Raw genomic sequence first — 19,713 nt, 5'->3', positions numbered from 1 at the left:
CCGCGATGAAGAGTGGCCCCTGCTTACCGCAACTAGAGAAAGCCCTCGCACAGAAACGAAGACCCAACACAGCCATAAATAAATAAATTAATAAATAAATAAATTAATTAAATTTTTTAAAAAACCCTGCTTTCTGATGGCCCTACCATCCTGGAGCAGTGCTATTAAAAAAAAAAAAAAATGAAGGTGTGAAAGATGAGGAAGTTCCTAAAATCACCATATTCTTTAATTTTAAACTTAATTTTCCTTTTTTGAATGGGTATTGTTTATACACATTGCAGAAATCAAAATGGTATAAAAGGTGTGCATACATCATGGCATCTCACTCGCACCCATGGCTTTGTCTACCTCCTTTCCCCGACTTGCCCCCAGTTGGTCACCACTCTTTTTGAGTATCCTTCCAGTGTTCTTTTGTGCAAAAACAAGCAAATAGGATTCTATGTATTCTTATTTCATTGCTTCCATCCCCATGTCAACAGGTAGCATTCTAGACATACTGATCTGCACTTGTTTGTTTTACGTGACAGTATATCCTGGAGATCTTTCCATACCAGTTTCCTGTATATGGATACTTGGCTCATTTCCAGTCTTTTACTGTCACAGGTAACAGAGCAGTGATAATGTTGCATATGTCATTTTATTTGTTTGCAATTACATCTGTGGGATATACTCCCAGAAATGACATTGCAAGATTATAGGGTACATGGATTGTAATGTTGATGGACATTAAAGGGGCACCATATTTTTGATAACAAATCTAGAACAGTGCCTGGCATTCAGTAGTGGTTGACTCTTGCATGTAGTGAAATTCAGTTTCTTCACTGTTCGTTTCTGATCAGATTGTTCATTCTGATTCAGTGTTAGCGTCCCTAGTTGGTTGCCTGTGGGCTGCAAATATGTGACGTAATAATTTATGCCATGATGTAAAGAGAGCGGACAGAAGTTGAAAAACATGACCCACGTTCTTAGCCACATAAATCATGGGCTGTACCATCTAGTTAGCCCTAGAAAGGAGCCTGAGCCCACTGACAACAGGGTACACTGAGAAGCCTGTCTTGTGGTAAATGTAGCATAGAACAGCGATCCACAGAACTAGACAAACTTCTGGGTGTGTCATCACCAGGCAGAGGTACTGTTTCACCTCTGTGCTCTCATTTTTCTCCTGTGAAAATAATTTACCATTTACTTGGAAGGTATAATGAAAAAATGGATAATTTTTTAAAATACTTTGAAAAAAATAGGAAGCACATTTGGCAAATTGAAGTGCGCTTTATGAATCTACTTATGTGGTTCCATGGAAACAGATCTTTATGGGCTATTAGAAAGGTATACAATGTAGGGAAACCAGGAAGGTAGGGGGACTACTTTGAGGAATAACAGAAGGATTATGGCTCATCTGCTATCTAGCAGCTAATTGCAGTTACTTGGAGTTTGAATGGGGAATAATGGGGCCTTTAAGAACTGATTCTTGCTTAGGTATTATCTAATGGAATGGTGTTGCAGGGATAAGATAGGGATCAGATATTTGTTATAGCACACTGCATAGTTACTTTCCTGTTTCAAATTCCTTTTGTCCTAGGGATCACTTTGCCTTTTAAGTTAGAAAGCCAACTTCCTACTTGAGATTGGTATTATATTTCCTCATTAGTTCTCAGAGATATTTACATGTAGTATTCAAAACAAACCTGGGAAAGCAGTTATCTAAATGTACCATTTGTTAAGAAATAGGGAGTCTGTTCAGAACTGATTAGTTTTGGTATTTTTAACAGTTGCAAAATGCAGACTTTTGGTAACCGTTATCATGTACTAAATATTCTCCCTGGCAGCCTTGTAAACAAGTTGCTGAATTATACCAGGGAAAAAAACAGGCAGGGAGAAGGTAAGCAGTTTGTCCTAAAGCCATCAGCATCTGTAAAAAGCACCTAGGGTTAGAAAGAGACATGTTAAACCACATTTAGAGCTGTCTTTTAGTGGTTATTCCCTAGATAAGGAAAGTTTAACAGAAAGTATTCTTACCTGAGGCCTGCTTAAAGGGTAGTTGGAGCTGTGCTTTCTGCCCCAGTTTTCCTTTAGTCCGGGTAATAGTCACCTCTCCTCGCCATGCCCATCTTCTTCATTCTATAAAAATGCCTATTTAGAGAGCATGTGCTTCTTTGCATATGATGTAATAGTGCGGATCACTTGCTATGTGCTAAAGTGTTGAGCTGGCACTTGGCATGTATCCTCCTATTTTCCGTATTAGAACCCTGTGAGGGAGACAGTATTCTACTTTTTTTTTCTTTTTCTTTTTTTTTTTAATATTTTGGCCATGCTGCGCGGCATGTGGGATCTTAGTTCCCCGACCAGGGATTAAACCCGTGCCGCCTGCAGTGGAAGCACAGAGTCTTAACCACTGGACCGCCAGGGAAGTCCCAGAGACAGTATAAGTGCAAAGCACTCTTCAAAAAGTTGCTGTTATTTAATGAAAACAAATGACCTACCAAAACGCTAGAACTAACTTATCTCTCTTATATCGCTCCCCAGCGTACTAGTAATGTTCGATCCACATTTTTCAAGGACTGTTTATATGAAGTATTTGATGACTTAGAGTCAAAGATGGAAGATTCTGGTAAACAGCTGCTTCAGTCAGTTCTCCACCTGATGGAAAATGGAGCCCTGGTGTTAACTACAAATTTTGACAATCTCCTGGAACTCTATGCAGCAGATCAGGGGAAACAACTTGAATCCCTTGACCTTACTGATGAGAAGAAGGTAAGAAGTAAAGGATTAGTTTATCTCTTCAGGCCAGTGGATTGTATCCTCATGAGAAATACTGTTTTCTGGTTGGGATATTGTATAGTACTGGCGTTTATGGAGAGGTAGAAAGGGAGACTGTTATCGCTGGTTGGATTTTTGTTTTTGGTTTTTTGAGATAAAAATCAATGTACAGTAAAAAGCACAGATCTTAAAAGTGTTCCGTTCTGTGAGTTTTGACAGTTTCACCCGATTTTAAGCAAGATTATAGGAAGCCATTTGAACTGTGAAATCTAAATCTTTTAACACTAGATAATATCAGGTGGGTGCAGTATTGATTTAGAGTTCTCTGTTAGGATATATTCTTCATGGCATCTGTTGGAAATGTACGAAAGCTACTTTTTGATGTCTGAAGAGCAAGTTTCAAGCCAAATGACAGCTGGGTTGAGATTAGTATTCAAAGGACACCTCAGCAGACTTCTTTTTTTAATGTAGCCCATACTATACCTAAGCCATCTCCCATAATATGGAATTACAGATGTCCATCTATGTCATCTAATGAGAGAAAGCTTTTATTAGAATGGTCACCAGAGGTTGTAATTTGAAATCTAGCACCAATGGGATAGTCTATAGATAACACCATTTAATTGATGAAATACACTGAAGCCATAAAAGGGAAAATGTTTTCATTGCCATAAGAAGATGTCAGAGACATAATGATTGAAGAAGGAGGGGGGAAAAAAAAACAGATTACAAACCGCCACAGGGTCTCATTTGTCCTGCCCTGTAGTTTTTGTAATTTGCCTTCATACTTCGTTTTCCTGGGAGCCTGCCTGCCTTTGTGTCCCACTTAGAGCCCAGCTAAGTAGAGTTTGAAGAGACAAATGACTCCCCCACTGGCACTCATGTCACAGTACTGCCTCTGCCAGAGCAGTAGCTATAATGCCAGTCTTGTGATTTTGCTGACCTTGAATTCGAGTCGTAAAAGGAAATCCAATTTAGAGAAATGGTGCTGGAAAGACTGGTTTTCTCTGGCTGGAGTGTTTTCCACCTGCTGCCCCCATGCTTTGTATGGCCAGCTCCTTCTTCACCTGTAAGTCTTCACTTACGAGTCACTTCCTCTGAGAGGTCTTCTCTGACCATCCTAATTAAGAAAGGACCCAGCCTTATTTTTTGGTTCATTTTTTCAATGAAGCACTTGATATAACTTTCCATTTTCATCTTGGTTTGTTTGTTTTCTGCCTGTTTGCCCCAGAGGAATAGCAACTCCATTTGGACAGGAACCATGTCAGCCCTTCTTACCCTAATGCCTAAGATAGTACTTGGTACATAGTAGGTGCTCAGTAAATATTTTTGAATTTATAAATGGTTGAATGAAACTAAAAAATGAATGGCAAGAAACAGCTTCCATGCTGTTTCTGATACAATCTCCGAAGATCATGACCAGCATCAAAAGCATAAGGGCCTTTTTAAAGTTAAAGGTATCAATCAGACTTGAAATCTTCCTTCTCATTTTCATCCTGGAGTCTCAAGATTTGCTTTGTATTTTAGTCCACATTAGGGGCAATATTGAAGTTTAAGGGTTAAAGCCATTGACTGGCAGTCAGAATAGAGCCTGGTAATACTCTAATTCTAAACCGCTGTGCCTCTTGACTGTTTTTCCCTAATCCATACCTTATTTCTCTAGAATGTTAAAAATAAATTTATACTGTCTCAAGTCCTTGGGAAAATGGAAACATGGGATCCAGTTGGCCCTTATTATCATTGTCATCTAAATAATCGTTCTTCATTGGTAGCCTTTTGGTAACTCAGAGGTGACCGAAGTGATTCTTTTATCACTTATCAATTGCTGCACAAGAAATCACCCTGAAAACTTTGTGGTTTAAAACGATGTTTTATTTGCCCGTGATAATGTGAATTTGCTACTTGAGCTGGGCTGATGGGCTCAGCTGGACAGTCCTGCCGGTTTTGCAAGTTACACACATGGCTGCAGTCCTCTGGGGGCCAGACTAGGTGGTGTTAGATGGCCTTGATTGCATGTTTGTTGGTGCAGGCAGTCGGCTGGGCCATCAGGCTTCTTCACATGGTAGCTGGGTTCCAAAAGCAGCAAAAGAGAAATAAGACTCATTGTGCCAACATTTTCCAAGCTTCTGCTCTTGTTTGCTAATGCCCCCTTGGCTAAAGCAAGCCATATGGCCAAGCCTGGAGTAAGTGTGAAAGGGAACTAGACCAGGGCATCGATACAAGGTTTGACATCTCGGGGATCCTTCCTGAGATGGTCATCCAGAGCTGTCATGTATGTCACCAGTGGAAAGAGCCCTGTGGTTCCTGCAAATTATGACAAATAAATTCTAATTTTTGCTTGTTACTCTCAAAGAGAAATCACCAGACTTGCTGCCCTCATTCCTAACAGTCATGCATGAAGTAGAAAGTGAGGCCACGTCGGGTGGCCGCATTCTTGGCCTATAGTATCATGAAGCTGGAGAGTTATGTCAGAAGCCTTGTCCTCAAAAGAGCCTCTTGCCCTTTGGGACCCTGAAGCAAGTGCTCAGCCCTGCCCGCCTGGTTGAGCTGTGTTTGTGTTGTGCAGGTCCTCGAGTGGGCTCAGGAGAAGCGGAAGCTGAGCGTCTTACACATTCATGGGGTCTACACCAACCCTAGTGGCATTGTCCTTCACCCAGCTGGGTATCAGAATGTGCTCAGGAACACTGAAGTTATGGTGAGTGGTGCTGACCTTGCTGCCCTCGGGAGAGCCTTCCTGGGAAACCTCTAAATACACCACTGGTCTTCCAGGGATAACAGTTTCTTCTCATTAATTAAAATTGGAAGGCCAGGACTTCCCTGGGGGTCCAGTGGTTAACACTCTGTGCTTCCAATGCAGGGGGCTCAGATTCTATCCCTGATCGGGGAACTAAGATCCCACATGCCATATGGCAAGGCGGGAAAAAAAAAAAAGGAAGGCCAAGCGTTCTTTCCTGTGCTTCTTAACTTGTGGGTGTGCATGCCATCTTTGGAAATGTCAAACATCTCTTCAGGTGTCAAACTCTGAGGTTTTACTTTGTTCTTGATTGACAGCCAGCAGATGGCACTGTGTTATTGGTGTCATTTTCACATACAAAGAAGACTTACTACCCTTCATCGTTTGGTATATATAGTGTTAATGGCCCTCTCTATGCCAAAACTAATTTGTGCAGCTTTTCACTGACCAATCACTACTAGAGCATACATTCTAAAGAGATTTTATGTAAATGGTGATGGTTTTATATTGAATCATCACACTTATTCACTTATTGCTCACTGGAAAACACAGAAAAAAATTTGGATAGGGTGATAAAATGGAGGCTTTCTTTGTGAAAAAAGACCAAGAAAATGTGATGTTTTCTAAAGCATAAGGGAACTTTTTTTCACCTGTTCTTTCCCTGACATCTGTCATAGCTGCATCTATCATCACTATCATTTCTAATATTTTTATATTTATATACGTGTAGTGTGTGATATATATATATATATACACACACACTACACGTATATAAATGTATACACACATGTATATATTAATGTTCTAAGTATCAGGCTTTCTTTGAGCAGATCTGGTGATGGAATTCTCTTCTCTAGTTATCCACGGCTTATTCTGTTAAGCAAAAAAGGCAGATATGGTCAAGAAAATGGGAAGAGTAAGCTATACTGAAGACTACTCATTGCCTTATGGCCTCTGGGCACATAGATCTAAAAAATAAACTGTAAGGCATAGACCAGTGAGACCCTGAATAAAGAGCCTGCAGGAGAATTCCAGGTAAAGATAAAATTTTAGGGCAGTCATCAAGTTACAATAATAAACAATGAGGAGGTCAGACTCCTTCACGGGATGCATCTCCCCTCTTAAATGCTGGTTAATCGGTCATCACAGTCTGCTAAATGCAGCAGTGATGACCTTGTTGACTCTTGTTTCAGACATGTCTTCACGCTGTCATTAATATGTTTCTTTTCCTACAAGAGAGAGATTCAGAAGCTCTATGAAAACAAGTCGTTCCTTTTCCTGGGCTGTGGCTGGACTGTGGATGACACCACTTTCCAAGCCCTTTTTCTGGAGGCTGTCAAGCACAAATCTGACTTAGAACATTTCATGCTGGTTCGGAGAGGAGATGTGGACGAGTTCAAGAAGCTTCGAGAAAACATGCTGGACAAAGGGATTAAGGTCATCTCCTATGGAAATGAATATGCTGACCTTCCAGAATACTTCAAGCGACTGACATGTGAGATCTCCACAAGGGGAAGGTCAGGTAAGATGCGTTTTGAGACTGAGAGGGGTCGGAGGGCAACCGCTCTTCAGCCTCTTATGTGTTTGTGGTGGGTAAAGGCATCACCAAGATGAGGAATATAATCCTAACCAGATTATGAAGGGAGATGGCGGTTAGTCTTCAGATTAATAAGTGAAATGCAATTAGAGTTTAGATTTCAAAATAGAGAAGAATGATGACTCCCTTTTGGCTAAGGCCGTGAGGAAAGGAATACATTCATGTAGTATTGGTGAGAAGGTAAAGTTAGTACAACTTTTCTGAAGGGGAAATTTGGAATATGTTCAGAAGTTTAAAACCTTTGACCCAGAAATCCCACTTGATACAACTTATCTTAGGAGAAGTTTCTCCTAAGGAGATCACCGGACACTTGCACAATTATACGACACAGTTGCACAAAGATACAAGTGTAGGGATGTAATCAGTGTTGTAGATAAATGGCAAAAATTGGAAGCAATCTAAAATGTTCCAGAAAATGGAGGATTCTATAAATACACCATTTATTAATTGATGAAATACATATGAAGCCATAAAAGAAAAAATGCTTTTACTGCCCAAAATAATGTCAGAGATACAATACTGTGAGTGACCAAAAAAAAAAAAAAAAAACCGGTTGTAAAATGCCACCATGGTCAGTCCCTGGCATACAAAATTGTAGATATATTCTAATATTTTGTTTCTCTGTTAGCATTTTCTATGATTATGCTTCGTCTTTATAAACAGAAAAAAAAAAGACGACACACTTTGAAAATGCTGTTTGGAAACTGTTATGGTGGAATTAAAGTCAGAGGGTAGGGGTACCACTCACTTGACATTTTACCTCCAGGTTCTAACAGGAAAGCCAAATCGGGATAAAAGGTTCAGTTTATTAATGGCTCCAGGCAAGTTCTCAGTTACTCTACAAAATACAAAACCTTTTGGTATAGCTAAATTGGAGAACGCTTTTTAAAATATCAGTTTGAATAAAGCCGGACCCCAGGGTATGGCCATTCTGACTCACCACGCAGTTCCAAAGGAACTTTCCTGCTGTAAGTAGAATATGTTCTTGAAAAGTCACGTGCCAGTATGCATTTTCATTGTCAATCTGAATACATGTTAGGGAGCCTGTTAAGGTACAGGTAATTTAATAGATTAAATTAATCTATTAATTAATCTATTTATTTATTAATCTATTAGTAGATTAACAGATTGATTTAATTGTCCTATACCCAATAATCATTCCCAGGTTTCTCTTCTGAATCAGATTGCTTCAAGTGGAATTCTCCTGTGATGAGAAATTCCACAAGCTCTTATTATCCATGGCTGTGTTTTGATGGAACAAGATCTGTAAAAGGCATCACCATAACTGAACACTGAAAACTAGGTCTACCCTTTTTCCAGAAGACTTTTTTTAAAAACCCTTAAAAAGAAAAATCTTCTGGTTTATCTCTTTTGTGAAAGCAATTTGCTATTCTTTCTTGGGGGTATGTTTTCTGCTGTCCTGCAGTGTTCCAGATTCTTCTGCTGTTTGCCCACACATAGGACTCTCAGCAGGCTTCTCCACTGGGCAAGGAGTACATAGCCAAGCTCTACTTATTTCTTTTGATCTGCGTTCTGAGATATTCCACCTGGGGAAGATGCTAGGGTGGAAAAGAACAAAGTCCTGCTGGACAGCTGTTCCTCTTACACTGTGTCTTTTCTTGACAAAAATCATCAGAAGTGTTGTGGAGCAGCGCAGACTCTTTCATTAGCTGCGTGGGCTTCCTAGCAGAGCAGCTCTCCCCAGAGTTATCACTCATTAAGGTATTGTGAATTGTTAAAGATCAAGGATTTTCAGTGTGGCCAGGGGCTTTATTAGAATGGTCAGCTAAGTTTGTGATCTAAAATCTAGCAGAGCAGTTTTAGGTTAAAAACACTTCTTTGTTTTGAGACAGGTCAAGCTTACCTTTCATCCATGGTTATGTTTTGAGTCTCTATAGATAAATACCGATGAGAGGTCCGAGGTCTTTTGCTGATGGTTTTTTTTTAACCCTGACCTCTTGCTGTGTGCCTGGCGTTGTGCTGCCTACTCGCTTTTGCATAGTGAGAATTACTTGGGTTCAAAAGATTCTGTAGGATCCCAGTACATTTATTTCAGAAAAACCAAGTAATGGGGAAAAGAAAATAATTCTTTTATAATTCATTACTGTAACAGAAGCAGTTACTTTGGTATATGTCAGGTAAGTTTTCCTTGTGCATTTCTTCATGGCTGTAAACAAAGTATGCATACACTCCTGGTACTTTTTTTTTTTTTAAATTAATTAACTTATTTTTGGCTGCGTTGGGTTTTTGTTGCTGCGCGTGGGCTTTCTCCAGTTGTGGCGAGCAGGGGCTACTCTTCATTGCAGCGCGTGGGCTTCTCATTGTGGTAGCTTCTCTTGTGGCGGAACATGGGCTTCTAGGCACGTGGGCTTCAGTAGTTGCAGCACACAGGCTCAGTAGTTGTGGCTTGTGGGCTCTAGAGCACAGGCTCAGTACTTGTGGCGCACGGGCTTAGTTGCTCGCGGCATGTGGGATCTTCCCGGACCAGGGCTCGAACCCATGTGCCCTGCATTGGCAGGCAGATTCTTAACCACTGCGTGACCAGGGAAGCCCCCGGTACTTTTTTTTATTCAGTGATACATCATACATTTTCCCACATGGCTGCAGTCTTCATAACCAGTATTTTTTCTTAGATTTTTTTTTCATATGGACCATTTTTTTTTTAATTTAAAATGTAGCCTTTTATTTTTTTATTTTTTGAATTTTTTTTTGAATTTTATTTTATTTTTTATACAGCAGGTTCTTATTAGTTATCTATTTTATACATATTAGTGTAGATGTGTCAATCCCAATCTCCCAATTCATCCCACCACCACCCCCCACAGCTCTCCCCCCTTGGTGTCCATATGTTTGTTCTCTACATCTGTGTGTCTATTTCTGCCCTGCAAACTGGTTCATCTGGACCATTTTTCTAGGTTCCACATACATGCGTTAATATATGATATTTGTTTTTCTCTTTCTGACTTACTTCACTCTGTATGACAGGCTCTAGATCCATCCACGTCTCTACAAATGACCCAATTTCGCTCCTTTTTATGGCTGAGTAATATTCCATTGTATATATGTACCACATCTTCTTTATCCATTTGTCTGTCGTTGGACATTTAGGTTGCTTCCATGACCTGGCTATTGTAAATAGTGCTGCAATGAACATTGGGGTGCATGTGTCTTTTTGAATTATGGTTTTCTCTGGGTATATGCCCAGTAGTGGGATTGCTGGGTCCTATGGTAATTCTATTTTTAGTTTTTTAAGGAACCTCCATACTGTTCTCCATAGTGGCTATATCAATTTACATTCCCACCAACAGTGCAAGAGGGTTCCCTTTTCTCCACACCCTCTCCAGCATTTGTTGTTTGTAGATTTTCTAATGATGCCCATTCTAACTGGTGTGAGGTGATACCTCATTGTAGTTTTGATTTGCATTTCTCTAATAATTAGTGATGTTGAGTAGCTTTTCATGTGCTTCTTGGCCATCCGTATGTCTTCTTTGGAGAAATGTCTATTTAGGTCTTCTGCCCATTTTTGGATTGGGTTGTTTGTTTTTTTAATATTGAGCTGCATGAGCTGTTTATATATTTTGGAGATTAATCCTTTGTCCGTTGATTCATGTGCAGATATTTTCTCCCATTCTGAGGGCTGTCTTTTCGTCTTGTTTGTAGTTTCCTTTGCTTTGCAAAAGCTTTTAAGTTTCATTAGGTCCCCTTTGTTTATTTTTGTTTTTATTTCCATTACTCTAGGAGCTGAATCAAAAAAGATCTTGCTGTGATTTATGTCAAAGAATGTTCTTCCTATGTTTTCCTCTAAGAGTTTTATAGTGTCCGGTCTTACATTTAGGTCTCTAATCCATTTTGAGTTTATTTTTGTGTATGGTGTTAGGGAGTGTTCTAATTTCATTCTTTTACATGAGGCTGTCCAGGTTTCCCAGCACCACTTACTGAAGAGACTGTCTTTTCTCCATTGTATATCCTTGCCTCCCTTGTCATAGATTAGTTGACCATAGGTGCATGGGTTTATCTCTGGGCTTTCTATCCTGTTCCATTGATCTATATTTCTGTTTTTGTGCCAGTACCATATTGTCTTGATTACTGTAGCTTTGTAGTATAGTCTGAAGTCAGGGAGTCTGATTCCTCCAGCTCTGTTTTTTTCCCTCAAGACTGCTTTGGCTATTTGGGGTGTTTTGTGTCTCCATACAAATTTTAAGATTTTTTTGTTCTGGTTCTGTAAAAAATGCCCATAACCAGTGTTTTTAATGACTGTGTTATAATCCAGTGTGGATGTCACAGTTACCTAATTATTCCCCTATGTTAGGCAGTTATCTAGTTTTTTCTATTGTAAGCACTGTTGCAGTGAATGGTATATTCATCACTACAGTTTTTCCTTTTGCCAGTAGGATGGGTTCTCAGTATAATTACTAGGTCAAAGGGCATGAACATTTTAGTGGTTGATAAATATTGCTAAAGTGCTTTCCAAGAGAGGAATACCAATTTGTATGTTCGGGTGCTGTCTTTTGTTTATATTCTAATTGGCCATGTTTCTGATTGCTATTCTTTCCTCCCTTGTGTTCAGATTTAAACCTCTTCCTATACATTATCTATCCCAGTGCTGTCCAATAGAATTTTCTGCAGTGATAGAAATATTCTGTAATCTTCTCTGTCCAGTACTGTAACCACAAGCCACATGTGGCCATTGAGCATTTGAAGTGCGGTTAGTGTGACTGAGGAACAGATTTTTTTTTTTTTTCTCCTGGCCGCACCACTCGGCTTGCGGGATCTTAGTCCCCCAACCAGGGATTGAACCCAGGCCCCTGCAGTGGAAGCTCGGAGTCCTAACCACTGGACCACCAGGGAGTTCCCTGAGGGACAGAATTTTTAATTTAATTTAAAACTAAACAGCACATGTGGCCAGTGGGACAGCACAGCTCTAAACCCATTTTATACCGTGGGCACGTCTGCTACTTTTCACTCTTCTACTTGGTTGGATTTGCCCCCTTGCACGCTGCTTCCCGACCCCGGCTGGAGTAGTTTTTTTTACCTAAACTTGGCCTTCTGGACTAGTTAGGGACAGCAAGCACACTTGTTTTTTTCACAAGTAATGTCCGTGTACTCAGGGACCTCACTGCTTCCCTGTTGTTTAACCCAACAGTGTGAAGACTAACCGGTTTACTCTCCTGCCTAACGTGTGCATTCCTAAATAATGTCATCCTTCTTAGTCAGCCATGTACTTTCATCTCCCTTTAGTTGGTTGCTTTTCTGTTATTAGTAGTTTAAGCTTTTCAGTGAAATATCTGATACTGATGTATGTTCTGTTTAGCAGGGATGGTAAGAGAAGGCCAGCTAAATGGGTCAGAAGGCCAGCTAAATGGCTCATCGACAGCACACAGTGAAATGAGAGGTATACTGTTTCCTGTTCTACTCTTTGTCAGTTTGTCAGCAGAAAATGCTTTCCCAGAACTTAGTTAAGACCTTGGAGAACCTCTCCTACCTGTTAAAGAGTCTATATTTTCCTACCAAGTCTGTTACAAGTTTCCTAGTATCTTGCGTCTTGTCTTCTGAAGGGTTAAGCTTGACTTTAATTTCTGCAGCTTTAGATGTGTAAACCTGTTTTGTGAAACTTCACTTACTCTCTCCCTTCTCTCTCTCCACAGACTGTAGTACATGAGAGGGCTAGAGGAATCACCACCATTAGACCAAGCTGTAAGGGCCTACCGTGGACGGTGTTTAACAAGTAAACTCACAAGAACCCAAAGCAGCTCCTAGGAAGTACCAGACGCAGAGGCTGAAGGCCGGGGTTGGTGGGCGGGTGTCGCAGCGTATCCCTTCGTGCTGCGCCGGCTGGTTCCTGATCCTCCGCGGCCTGTTCCAGTTCAATACCCAAGTGACAAGGGACCCGGAAGTCGCCCTGCCCCACCCCCAGGCTGGACAGGCCTGTGTCCACACGGCAGATCCACGGGACATCTCTACTGACTATGGCCACAGCTCTGCATGAAGGACTCGGGATCTAGATGCCACGGGATCGCCGCGGCCCTTGTTGCAGTTTTGTACTCTATACTTGGTTTTTCAATTAAGCTTAATGGCTTTTTTAAAACATGGCTTGAAGCTCTAGTTTTCTAGATCTTTTACAGTGTACAGTATTTTACATAATTGAGCTGTATTAAAAGCTTGTTCATTTACTTCCCAGGGCCCCACCTCTACTTTGAGTCACTTTAGAAAACTCCTAACCTGCAAAGGTACAAGCCGAATTTAAATTTTAAAAGTTCTCTTCTTTCACCTTGGGGAAAGGTGATCTCATTCTTGGGACAACTACTTATTTTTACCTGATTCCTCAGCATTGTCAATTCCTGTTTCCCTTCTTACCATAAATCCTAGAACTACAGTTAGTGTGATGTAGGATTTTAGTTTTGAATCCTCCTGTAAAATAACTCCAAGACCTAAAAGGCAATTTATTTATGAAATTTATTTTCTTATATAAATTATGTATTTCTCTGGGCATGGGCAGACAGCCTTCACCTTATTGCACTAATAGCACATCTGTAATACCAAGCTACAGGACAAGTCTTAACAAGGTCTGTATTCAACGTAGCACTTGTCTACCAGGCACTGTAGAGGAGGATGAGGAAAAGCCAGGATCCATCCCAGGTGAAGAAGGGGGAGGGGGCAGTGTGTCTCCCCTTCTGACAGTTGGTTTTCTCCTGGGAAGGGGAACATGCAAAGTTATGTCTGGATTCTGGAAGTGGGAGGAGATCTTGGAGGCTGAGAAGCCCAGTGCAGCACTGCAGCTCGGCTCCCTTCATCTCTGAGGGAAGCAGGGACTCCTCTTTCACTCATCTGTAACACGTCAGTGTGGCCTGGCTGATGCTTTGGGGAAACGGGGCCAGGGGTCATCCTCGAATCAGCAGCAATTAAGAACAGGCCACACACTGCCACAGTGTGGGGGTGTCATCCTCGCCCCAGGGACCTGAAAGCTGTGTATCCTAGGGGGAGGTGCCACTCAAGACCCAGAGCTGGCTCTGGAAGTCTCTCCATCTAATGGAGCTGGGGATGATGCTTGGACATCCCCACGACCACACTTAACTAGCAGAGCTCTGGTGCTGGATCTTCTAACCACTGGTCAAAGCTGTAATGAGACCGAGTCTGTAGGCAGAGTGAAGGGATGCCTGAGTGAGTCGGAAGGGGGAGGAGCATGGGGCTGGGGGTGGGTAATGGGCAGTGACTGCAATGTGATTAGGCCCTCCTTGCAGAGGGAGGCTGGGCTGAACAGGGAGTGGGGTGAGGAGGGGCTGCAAGCCCCCGCCTGGAACTCCCCTCACTCTGCCTTTGAACTGCACTGAAGACAAGTTGCTCACGTTCTCTAAAGCACATTCTTGATACGGGGGTGGGGGCTTTGGGGGGAAGCGGTGATTTGGTATCGGCCGAGAGCCACGTTAAGCCTTCATGAGCGCGGCCACCACGGCCTTGGCGTTGAGACTGCGTAGGTCACAGTAGGTCTGGCCGGTGCCCACAAAGACGATGGGTTTGCTTGTGATGTAGGTCATAGAAATAGCAGCTCCCACCTGAAGCAGAGAAAGGGGGATACCCAGTCAACCCCAGGCCACTCCTTGTCACTCCCTTAGCAACAGGAGGCTTCGGAGCCAGTGTGCCCTTAGAGCCTCTGCTCCCTTGTGAAGGATGGCCATTCCCCTCTCCCAGTCCCACTTTGCCCTGTGTCCTCCATATTTACCTTGTCGTCGATGGTATCAAATTTGGTAAGGACAATGCCATCAATGAGCCGAGGTGTCTGGGCCATAGAATGGTCAGCCAAGGCTCTGTTGAACTTGACCTGGAAAGGAGGAACATGACGTAAGTAATAAGATGCACCTAAAGTGGCCAAAGCTGAGGTTGGAAAGAGAACCAAGCCCTAGCGCTCACCAGCTGGTCCACGGCCTCATTGCCTACTAAGGCCTCCCCCACAAACAGCACCAAGTCGGGTGTGTTGACAGTAATGAGCTTGGCCAGGGCAGTCATCAGAGGGGCATTGTCCTGCATGCGGCCAGCTGTGTCCACCAGCACCACATCAAAGCCTTGGTTACGTGCTAGAGAGAAAAAAAGAGGTCAAGTCAAAACTCCTGGACTGTCACGTTTCCAGCTTTCCTCTCAGGAAGTCCCAAACTGGCCATATTAGAAGTCTACCTGTTTATTTTCCTTAGGTTACAAGGTAGTGTAAGAAAAAATTCCCATACTCAGCCGTCAGGCATATTTAGGAAAAGGATGGCGGTAGGATAAAGGTGACCAAATAGAGATAAACAAATATACTAGGTTGCCTGCAACTACACTTGTTACCCCAAAGCAGAGCACAGCACGTCACTAATCCTGACCTGTCACTGAGCAGAAAGTTGGTGGTAGGGTAACCCTGGTCCTCTGCAAGTTCCAAGAGAACCCAAGGAGAAAAGGGGCCCAGACAAGCCCCCCAGCTTTCTGTGCACTGTACCAAAGGCAATGGCTTCCATGGCGATGCCAGCGGCATCCTTGCCGTAGCCCTTCTCAAACAACTGCACCATGGCGCGGCCACCGTGATTCTCGGGGGGGTGCAGGGCGTGCAAACGCCGGGTGTGTGTCCGCAGCTGCTCCACAGCCCCAGCACGGAATGTATCACAGGCAGCAATGAGGACACTGAAGCCATTCTCTAACAGCCAGAAGGAAATCTGCAAAAGAGGCAAAGAAAACTGTCACCTAGACCCAGAGTTGCCAGGAAATGCAGAGTGAAGAAGTGATGTCAGAGACGGGCTGCGGAACTGCACCGACCTTGGCAAGGTTAGTAGACTTCCCCACGCCGTTCACACCACAGAAGGTGACCACGTAAGGGCGCTGATGACGCTGGGCGTCCATGATATCCCGGAGCATGTCCACACGGCGCTGTGGCTGCAGAATCTGCACCAGGGACTCCTGGAGAGCTAGCTTTACGGTGGAAGTCACCGCTGAGGTGGGGGGAGAGGTACATATACCCGTGAAGCCCCAGTAATGTGCTCCAGGAATGCCCAGCCCCTTTCTGAGCTAAGGGAACTAGGAGCCTGCCCAGGAATCCTAAGCACTTTACAAGTATTAGTTCATTTAAATCCTCCTAATTTAGAGGTCATCAACACCCAAAGTCTAAGTTACGAAATAGAAATTTAGATGTTACGGGATCTGTCAAAAGTCACGCACCTAGGAAGAGTGGAGGTGGACGCGGCGGCCTGCTGGGGTGCGTAACGCCCACCCAGCACTTCCAGGCCCAGCGAGATACTTACTGCTGAACGTCCCCATCACCTTCCCCTCCAGCTTGTTCGCAACAGATTCACAGAGTTGGACTGCAATGTCTGCTGCCACGTTCTTGGCTGAGAAGAGGAGCACAGGCGCGGTATGAGTGCTCCAGCAGCAGTGGACCACCCCTGTGGTACCGCCATTCTGCCCCGCACCGTCCCTACCCCAGAAACACGAGTCCACCCGTTGCTGACTCACCAATGAGGTGGTCACGCATCTTGTCCAGCACAGATTCCATGTCTTCACGACTCAAGCTCTTGGAACCCACAAGGCCCTTCAGCATCCCGAACATGCCACCCAGAGTCCCCTTGGTAGCACTGCAGGCACAGAAGGTCACAGGTGCACATGTGGCCAGCAGGCAAGTCTCCTCGGTTCCGGAGCCACACCCACCGGCCACCACCTGGGATCCCCTACCTAGGTTTGGTGGAGTTTTGAGCGGCCCCTTCGTCATCTGAGCTGCTGCAGTCCAGATCCTGCAGCTGCCTCCCAGACCCAGTCCCTCGAATCTGGAGGGTATGCGGAAAGGAAGGAGATGGGATCAAGAACACGATGGGCTGTGGGGGGAAAAGCCTGGATTTACCCTGTCTACACTGCTCTCCACCTCTTCGATTCAGGAAGCTCCCAAAGTAACTCACCCCTCAGAAGCTCCAAATGTAACTCACCCCTCGCTCCAAGAAGTCAAGAGTGCTGCCCTCCTCATCTCTCCTTCCTCCCCCATTTCTTATTGACATTGGCCTTCACTCTGGCCCTGCTGCCTCTTACCAAGTTGATGTCCTCGGGCGGGGCCCCCTCGGGGGCCCCGTTGGCGGTCGGAGCGCTGTAGTCCAGGGCTTCCTTGTTGGCAGAGCCACCCAGCGCCCACACCCGGGGCGCTTTTTTGCCCTTCTCCTTGGGAGCGTCTGACTTACTGGACTTGCTGCAAAGGGTTACAGCACAAAGGGTTCCGATGAAGAAGCAGGAGAGGAAACATCCACCCCAGAGACAAGGACTCCCTCCCCACAACGTGTCTAGATAGCAGTACGTATGGCAAAAGCTGGAATGCTCACCTGGACTTCTCCATACCCCTCCCATGCTTCTGAATGAACTCTTCTCGCTTCCTGCGGATCAGTTCCTCTTTGGAAAGTTCCATCCCGTTCTCAGGCCCCACTGGGAGACCTGACTTTTCTGCAGGGACTGCTTTGCTGGTAGCCAAAGGGCCATCAGAACCTGCCAAGGAGAAAACTCACTGGGGAAAAAAAGACCAAATTCCAACAAAATAGACAAATGGGGAAAAGCCTTCCAAATCAGTAAGACGAAACTAGGAACACACATCTGGGGGATCGCGAGGACCGGGGACGATGGTGAGGGTGGTGGGCACCCGAGCGAGGGAGGCACACAATGACAAAGGCAAGGGCGGGGAACCACTCCAGCCCACCTTAACAACTTCTCATGCCCCCAGGTGTCCAAGTTCAAACTCACCTTCCTTCTTGGCCCCCTTGTTTTTTTTGCTGTTCTTGGCTTTTTCCTTAGGCTTTTCACCCCGTGTCTCAATCATGGACCTCACAGGTTTCTTGGCCTTTTCAGAATCTTCAAATTTCTTCATGGTTGTGGGAGCACGGACCTTACTGCTCTCCTCTGCTTCACTGAAGAGAAAAGGGAACAGTCCAAATCCAGGAAAAGGGCCCTCACACCCAGAGGACAACCAGAACTGGGCAGCAAACTCAGGAGTGCCTTTCAATCCACAACATACTACCCTTCACCCACCCTCGGGAAGGAAGGAAGCTCAAGTCACAGAAATTGATTTTGGAGAGGGGAGGCCTCTCACCGAAGGAGCTGCAGAAAGTCATTTTGGAAATCAAAAGTGCCATTCAGTAGACTTAAGGCACTTTGCTGTTGGATCTCAGTGCGGTACTTGTCACGAAACAGCCGGTGCACATCGTCTATCAGCTTGTCTACGTACGTCAGTGTTAGGATCTTCTGAAAACCTACCTGTTTAGGGAAAGAAACAGAGCCAAGAGATCTGCTCACATGCCAGCCCAGAACAGAGGGAAGCCAACTCAACCTAGGCCTTCAGAGACTGGCTCAGCCACCTGGCAGGTTTCCCTGACCTGAGGAGCAGCCAAGCCCTCTGACTGGGCCCGAGAGCGTCTCCCCTTTCCCCCTCCACCCTCCGTGTCTTCTCAGTTACTTCATCATAAACACTGGGTGCAATTAATCAGGGTTTTCTGAATAATCAGGACTCCGTGGTGACTGTAATCATTGCCCCTCTAAAATACCCCCACTTACCACAAACACCAGCTCAAACTGGTTGTCCAGTTTATACTTGAGCGTGAGTGCCTCATGGGTGAAGGAGTTGTTACCTCCCCTTTCCTGGAAAAAGAGTATGTCTCAGAGTTCAGACTGTCCCAACACCTAGACTTGGGCCTCTCCAGGATTGCCTTTGGAGAAGAACTAGACATTCCCCCAAACTCAAACCTGTCCCCAGGGCAAGAAGATTCAGGGGAGCTGCTCTTCAGCATTCCTCCTGCGAGAAAAGGAGACAGCCAGCTTGGGGGAAAGGGGCAAAGAGGTGGGAGGGGAGGACACGTGCGAGCCAAAAAGGAAGGAGTCCTCATCTCATATAAACAATCAGACTTACTAGCAGCTGTACACTATCTACAGTTCTTAAAGGACGTTTTCCCACCCATGATCTCACCCGGCCTTCGAAACAACAGAAAACCAAGCTGCTGGGGGCGAATGGAGGGAACGACGGTTAAGTCTCAATAGGCTACGGATTCCGGCCAGAGTCCCAGAAAGAGGAGGGGGAGGGGACAGCGCAAAGTTGCCGGATGGTCTGATGGGGGCGGGAGAAAGAAGTGGAGTCACAGTTACGAGTGAGCGGCCAGTTTGAGGTGGGCCGACGGGGTGGGAGGGAGGCACGGGATCAGTCGAGGGGGGACTAGGGACCGGGTCAGGGGGACGAGCCCGGAGTTCTGATCCCGCGGGGGCAGTACCTGCAGCAACACGGAACGAATCAAGGCGTTAACTGGCCCGGTGCATGAGTCGCTCACGCCCTGGAAGCACCAGAGCACGAGCCCGCCTTTGGAGAAAATGGTGAAGAAGTCGAGCATGGCGGCAGCGGGAAAGGAGCCGGGGCCGGCGCCGGGAACTCAGGCCGCGATCGCCGCCGCTTCCTGCTGCGCCAAGCGCGGGACACGTCACACCAGCTGCCCCGGAAACCTGCTCAGCCGCACTTCCGCTCAGCGCAGTGGCCTGGGTCCCTCCCCAGCTCGGCCAGCGGGCGCGCAAGACCGACGTAGACGCCGGGCTCGCCAATGGCGGGTGGGGGCGGGCCTGGGCGGGGCTCTCAGGCAGTCAAGGGACAGTGCGGCCG

The 19,713-nt window shown here is 44.9% G+C and overlaps 2 protein-coding genes across 8 annotated transcripts in view; one reads left to right on the top strand and one right to left on the bottom strand.

Moving 5' to 3' along the window:
* FAM118B (family with sequence similarity 118 member B) overlaps positions 1-13,258 on the top strand; it is a 54,758-nt gene extending 41,500 nt beyond the window's left edge. For 3 of the 6 annotated variants that reach the window (XM_036862628.1, XM_036862629.1, XM_036862630.1), the window contains exons 4-8: positions 2,524-2,751; positions 5,324-5,452; positions 6,728-7,013; positions 12,400-12,480; positions 12,734-13,258. In XM_036862628.1, the coding sequence (XP_036718523.1) occupies positions 2,524-2,751; positions 5,324-5,452; positions 6,728-7,013; positions 12,400-12,480; positions 12,734-12,747 (738 nt within the window). In that variant the 3' untranslated portion in view covers positions 12,748-13,258. The remainder of the gene's footprint in view (positions 1-2,523; positions 2,752-5,323; positions 5,453-6,727; positions 7,014-12,399; positions 12,481-12,733) is intronic. The other 3 variants (XM_036862631.1, XM_036862632.1, XM_036862634.1) reach the window with 3 other exon arrangements.
* A 264-nt stretch (positions 13,259-13,522) lies between these two features.
* On the bottom strand, positions 13,523-19,584 carry SRPRA (SRP receptor subunit alpha). Of its 2 annotated transcripts, XM_036862626.1 has the most exons (14): positions 19,334-19,584; positions 18,627-18,710; positions 18,166-18,329; positions 17,820-17,983; positions 17,408-17,567; positions 17,124-17,277; positions 16,776-16,867; positions 16,560-16,678; positions 16,349-16,435; positions 15,867-16,039; positions 15,553-15,766; positions 14,994-15,157; positions 14,806-14,904; positions 13,523-14,638 (listed from the first exon to the last, which is right to left on the bottom strand). In XM_036862626.1, the coding sequence occupies exons 1-14, from the start codon at positions 19,448-19,450 to the stop codon at positions 14,510-14,512; spliced, it is 1,920 nt and encodes a 639-aa protein (XP_036718521.1). In that variant the 5' UTR covers positions 19,451-19,584; the 3' UTR covers positions 13,523-14,509. The 2 variants fall into 2 exon arrangements, with proteins under 2 accessions (XP_036718521.1, XP_036718522.1); XM_036862627.1 differs by lacking the exon at positions 18,627-18,710 and having other exon boundaries at positions 13,528-14,638.
* Positions 19,585-19,713: the final 129 nt, after the last annotated feature.

Source organism: Balaenoptera musculus, chromosome 8 (assembly GCF_009873245.2).
Source record: "Balaenoptera musculus isolate JJ_BM4_2016_0621 chromosome 8, mBalMus1.pri.v3, whole genome shotgun sequence".
NCBI classification, from domain to species: Eukaryota; Metazoa; Chordata; class Mammalia; order Artiodactyla; family Balaenopteridae; genus Balaenoptera; species Balaenoptera musculus.
The sequence above is the reverse complement of the archived record's forward strand: the minus strand, read 5'-3'. Positions and strand labels throughout refer to the sequence as shown.